This window comes from Gadus morhua, chromosome 2 (assembly GCF_902167405.1).
Source record: "Gadus morhua chromosome 2, gadMor3.0, whole genome shotgun sequence".
NCBI lineage: Eukaryota > Metazoa > Chordata > Actinopteri > Gadiformes > Gadidae > Gadus > Gadus morhua.
The window spans coordinates 25,493,531-25,509,487 of record NC_044049.1 but is presented as its reverse complement, the minus strand read 5'-3'; the positions used below and the strand labels follow the sequence as shown (position 1 = coordinate 25,509,487).

Below are 15,957 nucleotides of genomic sequence, written 5' to 3'. Positions count from 1 at the left end.
TTCATTCATTCATATATAGGCCTGACTACAATCTACCAGTGCTTTGAACACATAAGTATACAATATAAAATACAATTATATACGTTCATCACGAATTACAAACATTTCAAATGATCGGTGGTGCATTTATTTGACAACATTGGATCCCGCAAGAGCTTCTCACTGATAGTGGCAGTATCCCTTCCACCGGTAAACAAATGTTTGTGCGCCACTCTAAGGTGCACAAAAGCCTCCGTTTGCTGGGCTGACCCTGAAAAAAAAGATTAAACACAAACATAAAGGTATACATAAATAACAAGTAATCCTGTGAGCGAGTAAATTTACATTGTTGACAGTGTTTAACACCAGCTACGTCCATGCAAAATAAAGAAACGTATCATTAAGTTGCAAAAACGTTTGAAAAGTGGCACAGGTCTTTAAGCTTGATTATTTGCATTAACATGAAAAACATAAAAACCAATATGGCACAAAATATTTCTGAAAACTTCAATATAACTTCACTTACATTTGAACGTGTACTGCTTTCCCTCTGCCATTTTTAATAGCCCGTGCAGTGTGTGAACGCAGTGGATTGTGGGTAGTTTTGGCTCGTCTAGGAGCCAGCGATGCATCCTTGAAAAAACTCGGAATTATCAAAAACAAAGGACGCGAAAATGGCACGAATTTCGAGTGTCCTCAACATTGGAACAGTGCTTGTCGGCGTTCTATGACGTAGCGTCCTTAAAAAGGCGGCCGTTGAGCATGATTCCTTGACATTGGGAAACAGCCCCAAAGTCTCTAATCAGGGTTAACTTTGAACAATGATTTTTAGCAATTTTAAATTCTGTCATAGCAATTTTACATCCTGTCATAAGATAACTCTTGAAAACTTATCTTGAATATATTTGTTATCATGACTTAATTAGCTTTTTTCAAACCCAACTAAACATACATTAAGGCCTTCTATTTTAGTAGCAGTGGTCTCAAACTCGCGGCCCGGGGGCCAATTGAGGCCCGCGGGATGATATTTTGTGGCCCCCAACTTGGTATCAAAGTTTAGTGTTAGTGCGGCCCGCGGGTTGTTGTCAAACGCACAGTGGCTTGCTACGCTTTTTTATGACTTGTGATAGAGTGACCAGATGTCCCGGTTTTGCCGGGACAGTCCCAATTTTGAGTTGCGTGTCTTGAGTCCCGACAAAACCAAAGGACGCTAAAATGTCCCGGTTTCCACCCCTGTCCACGATTACTTAGCCAACGTGATCTAATTATAGCCCGATCATTAACTTTGATGTGGTAAATTGTGCTCCTTTTCTTTGTGGAATACTTGATTGGACCCAGCCTGACCCAGACTCTACCTCCAGCGGCCCCCATGTAAGTCGAGTTTGAGACCCCTGGTCTATAGCCTATACTTTGACTTGAAGGAGTGTCATGACACTATATGCTTGACATCTGTGATATCAACACTCCTCTAATCTCTGAATCATTTGTTCAATAGCCTGAACTGAAATTAAACTGAAGTTTAATTTTGAAGTCTGACATAACAGGACAGTCAGCCATTATCCATTCTGACACCCTAGTCTGACTGCCGTGATGGCTGAAAGCTAGGCTTGTTGCTAGCTGAACTCAGAAATTGTCAGTCCAATGCAGCATGCATCTTGTCGTTCTGTCTCGATATGCTTGGCTGTAATTTTTTACTCTCTAACTTGTGTGGTTTAAATTATGTAACTAAGTACAATACCTCAACCTAAACTTACTTAAGTAAAACTTACTTCGGTTTTTAAAAACTACTGAAAAACTAAAAAAATCTTCTCAATACATTTACTTGAGTAAATGTAAGTAGTTACTTTCCACCTCTGCTCAGCTGGACGTCTGTTAACGCCATCGCTAAGAGCAAGCAAAGGTCGATCAGCAAAGTCACAACTCTTTTCTGTTTTGGAAGCACAGTGGTGGAACGGGCTTTCCTTCTTACTATATTTATGTTGATATATTTTAGATTGGATAAAGATGTTATTTATGATGTCCTATCTGAAAACGGAAACTGTAGGCCTAATGTATTTTTCTGTATATCTAGGATTTTTTCATAAACTGCATTTATTATCTTTATTACCTCAAATCTAAAAATCTGCATTCATTTTCTCCATGACAATAAGCTATGGTAAGATCTACTCCCAGTCCGATCTATCTGATGAGGTCCTTAACCGATGTGGCTGTGTCTTTGAAAGCGATCAGCTGACAATCTAGACCCAGTCTATATGACTGAGAATTTGTTGTCTCGAATGTACTATATGATCTGATGAATTTCTTTGTAGGCCGAAACGTTATCACCAATTACAACATTCTTACTATTGGAACTCAGAGTGTGCGTCACCTTCTTTTTCTTGCTTAGGACCGCAGAGTCGCTCACCTTCCGCAAAAAACTCAAACTCACCTGTTCAGAGTTCACCTAGACTCTGCATAGCCATCCAGATCCCCCCTCCCACTATTGTATGTTGTACGTCATGGAAGGGGAGAGCCGGGTCGATTGAAACACTTTTCAGTTAAACGTCTTTTTCAAAGATGACGTTACGTATACAAATAATTTCAACATGTGATCAACAACTCACATGTGTGTTATCTTAGTTACAAGTGTAATTTAATACATATGTTGGATGATCGAGCTGTCTTTTAACTTTGAAAGTAAGTTGACATCTGTTTCAAACGCCCCGCCTAGTCGGGACGTTTGAAACACACATGCGGGACGAATGAAACAGCATATTTTAAAAATAAACTATTGAACTTACTCTTGTTTTTTTGCAATATACCGGACAACACAGTAGTGTACTTGTCATTGCTAAAATTTCACATAATTCCGCATACTATGAATAGGTTAAAATATATTTTTGGCCCGTGCGTAATTGTCAAGATGCACGTTTTGATTAAAACTCACCTATTTTCTTTTGGACGACTAAATTTGCATAAATTTTACTTATTTCCCTATCCTAAGTCATGTTTAGGGATACACAGTTGAACATCCTTTATTTATTTGAAACAAAAACTACCACGTCAACCGGATAACATGACTCCTGTTGCGTTTGAAACAAGTGTTTCAATCGTCCCTACAGCGACTACTGACACTTAAACCTTTTTTACCTCTAAACTTCAAAACACTGACATTGCACACTTTAACACAGGTTTAAGTACTAATTCATCTGTTGTATAGTCATATTATTATGGCATGAAACAAAAAACACAACTATTTATTACAAAAAAACTACCGCAGGAAGGATTTTAGTTTCCGCTCTCGAAAACAGGTTTGGGGGATAACATTTGAACGGTGGTACGTCATTACACGAAATTTCGTGGGGTTGGTCAGGCTTCCGTGCTGAACGTAGTGACGAAATTTGACGTGAAAGCCTTGGGTGGTTTTCGAGGAAATCGCTGTGTTTCAATCGTCCCGTGTTTCAATCGACCCGGCTCTCCCCTACTTAATGTACGCACTTACTGTATGTATTTATTCATAATACTTATTTGTGTAGCATCTGCATTAGCTAGCTATCACTGTATACAAGGAATGGGTTAGCCTAGTGATTGTAATGGCCCGTTCAGACTACACGATTTCAGCCCGATTTTGCCCCGATTCTTTCGTCGCAGACAAATTTGCGAATCGTACACGATTTTGACGGGTCGGCGACGAGACGAGGTCTTGTAATGTGACATGCTTGCGATCTGCGATGCTTTCGTCTGCGACGTTCGAAAACCCCACGACGAAAAGTTTGGCATGTCAGAATTTTTTGGGGAATCGCATGACGTATCCATTGTTGACATGAGGGAACCACGCCCCCAGTTGCGTGAGGGAAGCCCGCGAACAGCTGGAGCTCACGCGCAGTGTTTACCAACTGACTTCACTGCACTACGCTGAGTAGGAGTAACTACTGCAAAAATGAATGCGATCAATAACAAGAAGAATGCTAATAAAGAAAACGATAGAAAATGGAGCAATATAATGGAGACAACTTTGGTGTAAATGTGGCGGCAGCAACGTCCCTGCATTTTCAACCCAAGAACGAGTCCACAATCTTTTCTTCTTTTTGTTCCTTTCCGTCTCTGTGCAGAGGACCGCCAGCATAATGCCTAGTGCTAGGTACTCGGGATCCGTTGTTGACGCTTTGTTGCTAGGCTACGTTGTTGCTGCGTCTACTTTGTATATTTCATGTCACGCGCAACGCAACTATGTGAGGAATTGCCGCATTGAGCAGATATAAAAACTACTGGAACCTTTATGACAAAAATGTAAAAAGCATTTATGTTAGTTCCAAATCTTAGATTTTCAAAATATCTTGCAAACGTGAATGATACAAAGTAGAGAGCATCGCACCCTCGAATCTTGTACTGTGGCCAGTCTTACGACGAGACAAGGCCCGATTTCCTGGCTCTGAGATCGTATAGTGTGACATGTTAAAGGCATATTGTACGATTTTCAGTGATATGCACTTTTGAATATGTTGTTGAAATTGGTTTTTACATCCTGACAGCAATAAATAACTTATGGGCAATGAAAAAGAAGCGAAAAAAAAACGAATTCTGTATCTGCTATAAACCTGTTAAAATGCTTACCAATCGGAGACATTGTACCCGAATCTAAAGAACCAATCACAACCCTGCGCGTTCTCTCCCCTCTGTATACGAGCCTGTGCCGGCCTGAGCGCGTTCACGGAGGGCAAAGAAAGCGTTGTTATCATAGTAGTTCATGACAGTGGACTAGACCTAGTGAGCCTACAACGTTAACACGATGGAAGAAAAATAACAGAAGTTACAACTGCCACCGTTACTTGCCCCGGTTCATCCTTTTAAAAAGGCAAGAAAAAGAAAGACAGAAAATGAAAAGGCAGCAACAAAAAAAAAGTTGGAGAATGCTCGAGGAAAAACGAGAATAAATATTGGATTCGCTTTTCAGCGATGGCGACAGCTGAGGGAGTTGAATGGCCTGAAAAGTGACGCAATGGTTGCCGTTGAAGTAAGCCGTAAGCAGCATTAGCGCTCGTGCACGGCTCTGTGTCGAGGGGTTGGGGCAGGGAGTCCTGAAGGGTGGGGGAGGAGTTAAACGGAACTCCGAAGAGAAGCTAATTTCAAATCATGCGAGCTCTCTCACATCGTACAGTATAGCTTTAAATCGTGGAGGAATGTCTGAGAATCTTGTAGTGTGGCCAGTCTTACGACGAGACAAGGCCCAATTTCCTGACTCTGTGATCGTATAGTGTGACATGGTAAATCGTGGAGGAATGTCTGAGAATCGGGTAGTCTGAATCGGCCATTAGTGCTTGGCACTTGGTTCTATGAACATCTTGACATACCGACAGCGATATATTGTTTCACTTCTTATGACAAACGTAATTATTGTAAGTTGCTTTGGATAAAAGTGTCTGCTAAATGCACTAAATGCACTGTTTTTGCCTCAGTACGATAGTACGTGTTTTCAGCTATAACACTTAATACATATAGGCCCAATCCCAAAGTGAGGCCTGAGGACTAAGGACTAAGAACTCACAGACTTAATTGATCTCAGGAGCTAAGTGAGCGAGTGTTTGAGGCCACAAGGGCTCAGATAGGTATATATGGGATTGGGACAGCACTTCACGAGAGCACATGTTACCTTGGCAATGTTTAATGACTAAGCTGTTGCTGACGATTGCCGGTTTGGGAATTCTTTTTTATTTTTTTGTTCTTTTGTAAATGCAATGAAAACAATCGGCTACAGCAATTTATTGATAGGCCTATTAGAAAATATAATTGTTAATTTTTTTTAACAGCATAATGGATGTATTGAAAAATTTAGGAGATTATTGGCCTACACATCGGGCCTACTAAACATAAATCAGAACGGGCTACATTTGGCCGAACATTGGGTCAGCACTTAATAATTTTGCGAGAACCCGCAATAAAGTCTGTGAGTCCGTGAGTCCGGATATTGGGATTGGGCCATACTACCCTATCTGGCATAGTTGCCAGCTGTTTACAATGCTGATGAATAGATATATTCCATAAGGATGTATGTATGATTGTCCAAATATATATATATATATATATATATATATATATATATATATATATATATATATATATATATATATATATATATATATATATATATATATATATATAGGCCTATATATATATATATTGTTACAAGCAAACTGAAAAATATAGCTGAATGCTTCAAATGGCATTCAGCTATATTCTAATGGCAATCACCCTTGCTCGCATGTTAAATCGATTTTCCTGTAATGCAAACAGACGACGGAGAACGCAACACTGACGTCCTCTCGACCAGAGTTCAATTGCGCTGCCACTGCGCTATTTCACGCAGCAACAACGGTCGTGAAGTCGATGGAGTAGGTTTTCCGGACAGGTGGTCCCTATGTGGGCGTGTTCAGTCCGCTGATGTAAACAGAAAATACCCTACGTCTGATCCCCACGGATAAGTGACTGACGGAATTGGTGACATTGCGCCAGCAATTCAATGCACCAGACACGTTTTTAATATGTTTTAAAGCGCAGCAGTCCGAAACTATGGACTTCTATATTAATCTAAAGGTGAATTTCAGGGGAAATGCGAAGAATTTTCTGCTGTCGGGCTCCGACACGAAGAGCTGGGAGACCATGGAGGCCATGGTGAGCTGGGAGGGGGTCAGATACATCCTTTGACGTGATAACCTTTTGCATTTTTATGCAACACTGATCATTCCTTACTATAGAGGTGCTCCCACCAAGCCATCTGTCGAGAGTAGACTGGTATGTCTGGTGTTTTTAGCGAGCCGAATCGATGGGTTTAGTAGTGAGTGGTGATGCTTCGCTATGCTGTCTCATCGACGGGATCTGACGATGGATATTAGTTGTACAGTGTGTGTATGTGTGCATATGTATGTGTGTGTGTGTGTGTGTGTGTGTGTGTGTGTGTGTGTGTGTGTGTGTGTGTGTGTGTGTGTGTGTGTGTGTGTGTGTCTGAACTGTACATGGGATCGTATGGCTTAATCCCACTCGCCTGTCTTGAATAGCAGGCCTTTTTATCTTACAACATCTCATAATCATTCTTTGAAAAGCCGTAGCCACGATATGGCTTGACATTCTTCCTTTTTTAGAATAAACAAACTAACAAATGTACTAAAGCCTGATCTTTCCCTGTCTAGGTAACGGTATGATTACAACAGTTGATAGTGGCCCTTAAGCAAGTGTAAAGGAGAGGAAGAGGACCACAATGAGAGAAAGAGAATGAGGGTTGGGAGTGATGGGGAATAGTCTACGCATTAGCTGAAGAACAACAATTGTGTTGTTCATCAGCACAAAGCTTATGGCTTTGGTAATGAACAGAACAGAATTACATACTTCAGAGAGTATGTGGGGTCTATTGGGTCCCTAACTTTTAGCTCCTTTCATAACGGGAAGACTTAATTTGGTGTACATTACCAGTGAAGAATCACACAAGAGATAGGCATAATAGTGTGACAGTAATGTTCTGTTATTTTAATCAAATTAAACCAAAACAAATTACTTGATGAAATAAATTCTTGAAAATGTCTAGCCTACGTGTTAGTACAGCAAAGTATACTAGCACATTATTAGGAAACTATATTTGTGAGTGGGAACCGGAAATCATAACATTTGAGGAAATGATTATCAAAATGCAATGTGGCGTGCCTATATGCAATCCTAGTTGAATTACAGGTTTTATTTCTAGGATCTCATAAGGCTCACCTATCCCCATGTACCCTGTGTGTGAGAGACATGTTTTGTTTTGTTCCCCAGGTGAAGCGCTCCTTCGGCCTGTGTCACCTCCAGGTCACCTACTTTGACGAGGAGAATGAGGAGGTGCGGAAACGTCACATCTTTGTTGCTTGTCTTGTTGTTTTATAACGTGTTTTATAATGTAATCATTCCCGGGTTTCAATATGACAATCGTCATGAAAGGCTAGGGAGAAAAGCCACAAGTTAAACATACGTGTACTTTCACCTCAGCAATATGTAAGAATTTGTATTTTTGTGCCTGAGTACCCCTTAGGTTTCATTTAACATTTAAGGCAGTGTCGTAGACCTTGTCATTGCTGGAGACGTGGCATGAAGCCTTAAAGCCCTGCGTCTCTGTCACGGAGTGCGTTGCTTCAAAATGGGCTGACTTGGCTTGTGGGAATACAATTCTCTCAAGACCTTTACATATTTAGCTTTATTTTCTACTTTCGGGCTCCGACACGAAGAGCTGAGAGACCATGGCCGCCAGAAAATATAGCTAAATAGGTAAACGTGTAAGACGTGTAAGAGTTGACCCCTTACACGTCGAACATCAAGCCGAGACCAACCGAGGCATAGTGAGCCACCTCCTATTACTCACTAGTTCATCAGCAAGTAGGCCATCTCAGCATCTGTCCTGCAGCCTCTGATTTCCCGAAGCTCTCGCCCGACGACTAAAAAGCCATTGCGAGATTCGCTCTCAGGCGGCATCATGCTTGGTCACTCTCTTTTCCTCTACTCATGCTCACTGTGTCAATTTCCTCTTCGCCTCGTCCATTATGACCGTATTATCCATGAATTCCATGATATTATCCGTCACGGCTCCTTTCCTCAGTGTGCGGGTGAGATTGGGATGGCCTGACTCATTCCAATGATCGATTCCTTCTCCCTTGTCTAAATGTTTTCTTTACGTCTGAATGTATAGCCCCGGTCAGAAAAGGAATCAGCTTGACAGAAGTTTGCCTAGAAGGGGGCCTATTGGCTGCTCTGAGCCGAGTCTGAGGACCCCCCCCAAAAGTTCCCCTACAGAGAGGTTAAAGAAATCCTGAACTGTGTGGGGGGAGGTCCCCCAAACATCATCATGAACCCTTGACAAATGTGAAGTTATGCTCCTTATGGTGATGGGTCCCGCCCACTACGATGCCCCCTTATGACCGATTGGCACGAAGAATGAATCCCCTTTTGTGCTACGCATTAATAACACACCCACCAAATGCCTACCCCCCCTCAGACGGGCACACCCAGAAACGGGCAAACACACCCTCCTTGGCCGAGGTCAATAAAACCTCAGAAACAAACGATAGTGAAGCAAAAAAAACATGGTGGTTTCCACAACGCATCACAAACCAAATCAAAACCAAACACAAACGTATGCTTCGGTCGCCATGAAATCAACTTTAACTCAGCTAAATATGTAAAGGTCTTGAGAGCTTTGATGTGTTCTGTAATACCTGAAGCCCTAGAATTGTTCCTTGCTGTTGGTTATGTCCTGATTCTGATAAATCTCAGTTTATGAATCCTCAACTAATAATAAAATATAGAGGTTGGCTTGACCCTGAATTCATTGAATCAAGGATACCTAGTTGTAATTAACACCTCCTCTTCTGTTCTTTTCTGTCTTCAGGTATCCATCAACAGTCAGGGTGAGTTAAAGCTCTGAAAAACATCTTACAAACTATATTCTGATTTAATTGCATGAAAGAGTAGCAGGAGTAGTTAAAAATCCGTCTTTATAATTGTTCTTGGTTCTTTTCCAGCTGAGTATGAAGAAGCTTTGAAGGTAAGCGTCGGATTCATCCGGTTATTCATTTTTTTGATTTAAAGATGTACCTTGATTATTCATCGCTATTATTCAAAGGTGTGTGTAATTATCAACAAAATGTGAATGACTAATAGTTTTTAACGCTATATCAAAGATGTCTATGCAATGTGTTGCAGCGATATTAAATTAAGTTAGCAGCCTGCCAGCTAACCCTCTTGTCACCCTCTTGCACCAAAGAATATAATGGATAGAAATAGAAGCAGAGGTTTACATCGGTGTTGCTTTCCACCGCTGTAGACAGCTCTAAGTGGTTGATGGTATTAAGTTTGATGCTGAACTCGCAATGTTATTTTTATACTGGTAAGTTAAACGGCTATGTTACGATAGCTTATAAAGGTAGATGGTATAACGTTTCTGACAGTGTTAATATGTCTGCTGAGCTAGCTGTTTGTTTTCATGAGGGTCAGCCCATTTAGAATACGATAGGGCTAGACACCACCACTCTCTGGTAATAATAATAATAATAATAATAATAATTCATTGAATTTATTTAGCGCTTTTCTAGACACTCAAAGACGCCTACAGTGACGCCTAACCACCACCAGTATGTAGCACCCATTTGGGTGATGCACGGCAGCCAATCGGCGCCAGAACGCTCACCACACACCAGCTTGAGGTGGAGAGTGAGGGATGAGGTGGAGAGAGAGGGAACTGAACATTTAACACTACTATGGACCACATGTAAACCCTATGGACCACATGTAAACCCTATCAACCACATGTAAACCCTATCAACCATATTTAAACACTATCGACCAAATTTAAACATGTAAACCCTATCGACCACATTTAAACATGTAAATCCTATCAACCACATTTAAACCCTATCGACCACATTTAAACCCTATCGACCACATTTAAACCCTATCGACCACATTTAAACATGTAAACCCTATCGACCACATTTAAACACTATCGCCCACATTTAAACACTATCGACCACATGTAAACCCTATCGACCACATGTAAACCCTATCGACCACATTTAAACACTATCGCCCACATTTAAACACTATCGACCACATGTAAACCCTATCGACCACATTTAAACCCTATCGACCACATTTAAACCCTATCGACCACATTTAAACCCTATCGACCACATTTAAACATGTAAACCCTATCGACCACATTTAAACACTATCGCCCACATTTAAACACTATCGACCACATGTAAACCCTATCGACCACATGTAAACCCTATCGACCACATTTAAACACTATCGCCCACATTTAAACACTATCGACCACATGTAAACCCTATCGACCACATTTAAACACTATCGACCACATTCAAACACTATCGACCACATTTAAACATGTAAACCCTATCGACCACATTTAAGCATGTAAACCCTATCGACCACATTTAAGCATGTAAACCCTATCGACCACATTTAAGCAAATAAGCTGCTCCTTATTTGCTCGGAGTGGGGGGGACTGATTCGGCCAAATCTTACACGTTGAACGTTTAACAAGTAACATTTCCAGGGAAAATTGGATGTATTAAAGAATGCACACCCATTTATTATAATCTCCTTCCCCGACAAAATCTCCTGACATTAGGAAACAGGTGGATAATGTTTAAAACAATATATTGCAGAGTTGGTAGAATTGCTAGTCAGAGCAGGTGATCAGTACTGGCATGTGAGTGCGTTGATCACTACATATCAAGTCAACGCTGGTGACTTGATGTGTTTATTCCCTCAATGTGCAAAAATACATTGTGCCAAACAACATATACCTATATACAATGACGACTTTACTGGTAGCTAGCTAGCTAGTGGGCACTGAAATATTGCCAAACATTATGGGCAGCAATTCAGTTGCTAGCTAGCTAAAACTGAATTAATGCCTTGATAAATGACCTCTTGATGAAATTACTTTAATCATTTGGACTAAGTTGTCACCCATTCCATTTGAATAACACAATGAATCCCATCATTAGCAACATAACCTAGCTAAGGAGCCCTAACGAGGGGGAATAACTAGCTACCTCCTTGGGCTGATTGATCAGGGGAAATAATCGAATTGCGATTATTTTCGACCAATATTGCAAATTAGTATGCGATTTTTCTGTAAAAGTTCCATATGTCCTGAATTATTCACTAAACAAGCATCAATCCTTCTATAGTATGACCAACACAACATTGGGAGCAGTCAACATATTAACAGTTCTTTCATTCAGGACAGGCCTATGTGTTGAGATGAATTGATGCATGAATTGATATTATTGCGCCTTTAGTTAACTATTGAATTGTAAACGAAAGAATCAATACGAATCTTACGGATCTCCAGTCAATAGGAGTAACAAATCCACCAAAAAGTTCAATTTTTTATTAATCGCAGCCTTTGTGATTTGCACGTCCCGATCTACTAGATTGCGCTGTCGGTTTGACTTCGATGTAGTCGTTCAGCCCTACCTCCCCCCCTCCCCCCTCTCCCCCACAGAGCGCCGCCAGACAGGGGAACCGCCTGCACATGAACGTGTACGAGACGCGGGGCCAGCCCACCCGGGTGCCCGCCGCCCCCGCCGCCACACTGCCCGCGCCGGCCCTGGCCCCCCGGGCCGGCGGGGCCGAGCCCAAGAGGGGGTTCCGGCCCCCCCAGATCACCCACTGCCCCGCCCTCACGCAGGTGGTCAGCCGCAAGGTCCAGGCAGCGGTGCCGGAGCAGGGCATGGTGAGCTCAGGGCCGCCCCCCCGCTCACATTAAGATGGCGGAGGCATAAAGTATGAAATGGATTTGGATCCGTCGTCTTTTTTGAGGGTTTGACTCTGAGCTGAAATAGGGGGGGTTGTGATGTGATCCTTAAGGTGATCCTCAAGGAGCTGAAGGGGAGCAGAGAGGAGGACAAGACCCCGCCGGCCTGGTTCACCTCCTACATGGAGAAGGTGAGGACCACTGCCACGACGCGCTAGGGCAAACACCTCGATGTTAATGCACTGAACGTGAACCTCTCTCTCTCCCTCTCCCCCCCTCCCTCCTCCCTCCAGTTTAAGGACCAGGTGGTTCGCGAGGCGGTGGAGAAGATCTGCCGCGAGTTCTCCGGCCAGTGCTGCATCCACAAGCCCATGGGGGGGGGCTCGTCCGGGGGCGCGCCCGGAGCAGGAGGAGGTGGGGGGGGGTCCGGGGCCGGAGGCGGGCCCCCAGGCGGCCCCGGCGCCAGGGGCGGCGGCGGCGGCGGCGGGGGCGGGGCCAACGTGATCGCGGTAGCCGACGTCCACCACCAGGCCCCCGAGGTGCCCACCTCAGTGCTCCCCGGCGTGCCCACCTCCTCCTCGGCCTCCTCCGCCTCCTCCTCCTCCTCCTCCTCCTCCGCACCGCACTGCTCCTCCTGCAGAGGGCAGACGGCGGGCGGGGGCTACCAGTGCAGGTCAGTCTCCATCCTTTGTTTTACCAGGGTACTCCCATTGAGACAGTAGTCTCCGTTGCATGTTAGCCCCGGCCAAGAAAGGCAGCAGCTAGCTAAAGGACACATCGAAACGGAGGGAAACACAGCATCGACACAGAAACACAAGTTACAACACAGGGAACAGATGCAGGCTGTAAAAGACAACCTAGGCACATTCACATTGGCAATGTGAATGTGTGTCTGCAACACATCATTTATCGTTGAGGGGGGTCATTATAACGATAACCAAGTTCAGAGCGAACTGAACTTGGTGTTTTTAATGTGCCTACTTGAACAGTAGGCACATTAAAAATCGAATATTATCAAGGATAATGATTATGATGATTGCGTTTGTATGGCGCACTTCAAGACATCCAGAGTGCTTTGCACAGTGAGTAGGTGTGAATTGTGAATGGACACAACGCAATGTTATGGCCTCACATTCAACCAATCTGAGTGTGTCTACTTAGTGTTTGTGCCGAGTCTGCGGTCAGCTGTGATGCTGAAATGCAAAATTTAAATTATTAATTGGATACACTAGTGGTCGGTGAGAATAGAATGCAAAAAATATAATAGAATCTGCGAATTGATGGCAATTGATTTAAGGTTTGAATATTGTTGATAGACTAGAGGGTTAGGGTTAGGGAAAGGTGTTGCTTGAGTTTTGACTAGTGGTCGGATCTATGGGAACTAGGGCCAGGTCAGATCAGTGGTGTGCTCTAGAGACGGAGAAATCCCCCGTTCACCCAAGGCAAAAAAAGGATTTCATGCCGTGTATTTACATTACGTCTCTAGAAAAAAATAAAGCCAGCCTTTGGAAAGCTCAAGTCTGCTCCTTTAAAGCCAGAAACACAGATACAGTCCATGTAAAGTGGATGGCTGAGGCAGAACTGGCAGAATAAGCATTTTCATTCCTTGGTAATTGAAGCCTCAGGACAGCCTGACTCATCTCCTCCATGTATTCATTGTTCTTTATTCTCTCTCGTTCTCTCACTCCCTCTCTCTCGCTCTCTCCCTCTTTCTCTCTCTCGCTCTCATTCTTGCTATCTCATTCTCGCTCTCTCATTCTCTTCTCTCTCTCGCTCTCTCTCCCCCTCTCTCTCTGTCGCTGTCTCTGTCTCTCTATTCTCTGCTCTCCCCCTCTCTCTCTCCCTCTCTCTCCCTCTCCATCCTCCCTCCCTCTCTCTCTCTCTCTCTCCCTCTCTCTCCCTCTCCATCCTCCCTCTCTCTCTCTCTCTCTCTCTCTCTCTCTCTCTCTCTCTCCTCCCTCTCTCTCTCCCTCTCCCTCTCTCCTCCCAGTGTGTGTACCTCCTGTACTCTGTGCGAGCCCTGCAGTTTCTCCCATGATCCCAGCCACAACCTGGTGAGGGCCCGGACGCCCCTCTCCATCCCCGAGCACGGCTCGCCGGCCCCGGACCACAGCAGGTACGTGGAACAGCTGCCAAGAGAGGAGAAGAGAGGAAGGAGAAGAGAGGAAGATTTAGATGCTAGACCAACAATATCCTCCCTCCCTCCCTGTTCCCTCCCTCCCTCTCTCCTGCTCCCTTCCTTCTATCTCCCTCTCTGTTCCCCCCCTCTCTCCTCCCCTCCCTCTCTCCTCCCCTCCACCCCTCCTTCTCCTTGACTCAACCCCTGGCTCTTGGTACTTTGGACCTGCAGCCACTTCTTTGAAATGCTTCCTCCCCACACTTCTTCCCGGGCGTTATCTGGTGATTAACCACGGTGATGCCGACCGGGCAGCAGCACGCTGTCCTTGAGGCCACGCAGTGATACTGCAGCATGCCTTCCTCCCATTACCCCCCCCCCCCCCCCCCACCCCCCAATCCACCCAGCGCTCCTCTATGAGAGCGATCAGTCGTGTTGTGTCACGTCTGGCCCTCCATTGGATGGCGTACACCGTGCTTTACAAGCAAGGCCCTTCTATTTTTATAATTAGAACATGTAAACGTAAATACAAAGTATTTTTGTGATTCTTAATCGTAATTTAATTATTAAAATGCAAATCATTTATAAATGTTTCAATGTATATATTTGTATCTATAAAGTGTATTTTATAATTCATGTGATTCATTATATTATGTCATATTACCTCATATTGTTACTTTTACGTTTACATTTTGGGCATTAAAGGGTAATTCCGGTGTAAAATGGATTTGGGATATGTTTTGTATGATAACGAGTTGAAACGTTTATTTTGGAGCACAAAAACCACATATAGACGCTTTCTTCAGTTGGCTGTTTTTAGCTGATTCTATCAAAACGCTATAAACTTGGAACGAAGGGGGCAGTGGTTATGGTAAAAACGAAATCGCTATTTTAAACCACTTAAAAGGCTAGAAGTAGCCCGACTAAAAACAGCTAAAAACAGCCAACTGAAGAAAGCGTCTATATGCGTTTTTTGTGCTCCAAAACGAAAGTTTCAACTCGTTATCATACAAAACATATGCCAAATCCATTTTACAGCGGAATTACCCTTTAAGCAGACGCTTTTACCCAAAGCGACTTACAAAAAGTACATTTTTAAGTGCCAGGACGTACAACATACCATAAGTTGGTAAGAGGTTATTGATTTTATTGTAATGTAAGAAATGTAATTCAATGTTATTCGTGATATATCTGCGTGCACCAGGTTCTACCGGCGGGGCGACCGAAGCTTCCGGAAGGCGGAGAAGCAGCGCCTGAAGGCGGAGAAGCGGCAGCTGAAGGCCGAGGTGAAGGAGATCCGCAAGCAGCTGCGCATGGAGAGGCGGGGCCAGCAGTGGAGCTCCTCCCACCACGACGGAAGCTCCTCCCCCGTCCTGCTGCAGCCCCGCGCCACCCAGCACCACAACAGCCCCGAGTAGGTGGAGCTAGCTGATGGAGGGAGGGACCGAAGTAAGATGGGAAAGCAGAAGGAAGGAAGGAAGGAAGGAAAGAGGGAAGGAAAGAGGGAAGGAAGGAAGGAAGGAAGGAAGGAAGATAGGCGGGAAGGAATCTGGAAAAAATACAGACAAGAACGAAGATG

The 15,957-nt window shown here is 43.7% G+C and overlaps 1 protein-coding gene across 2 annotated transcripts in view; it reads left to right on the top strand.

Annotated features, from left to right (window-relative positions):
• Positions 1-6,368: 6,368 nt before the first annotated feature.
• Positions 6,369-15,957, top strand: part of nbr1b (NBR1 autophagy cargo receptor b) — a 38,942-nt gene continuing 29,353 nt past the window's right edge. For both annotated transcript variants that reach the window (XM_030340106.1, XM_030340097.1), the window contains exons 1-9: positions 6,369-6,627; positions 7,759-7,821; positions 9,362-9,380; positions 9,495-9,517; positions 12,011-12,241; positions 12,376-12,453; positions 12,556-12,935; positions 14,253-14,378; positions 15,583-15,792. In XM_030340106.1, coding sequence (XP_030195966.1) covers positions 6,526-6,627; positions 7,759-7,821; positions 9,362-9,380; positions 9,495-9,517; positions 12,011-12,241; positions 12,376-12,453; positions 12,556-12,935; positions 14,253-14,378; positions 15,583-15,792 — 1,232 coding nt within the window. In that variant the 5' untranslated portion in view covers positions 6,369-6,525. The remainder of the gene's footprint in view (positions 6,628-7,758; positions 7,822-9,361; positions 9,381-9,494; positions 9,518-12,010; positions 12,242-12,375; positions 12,454-12,555; positions 12,936-14,252; positions 14,379-15,582; positions 15,793-15,957) is intronic.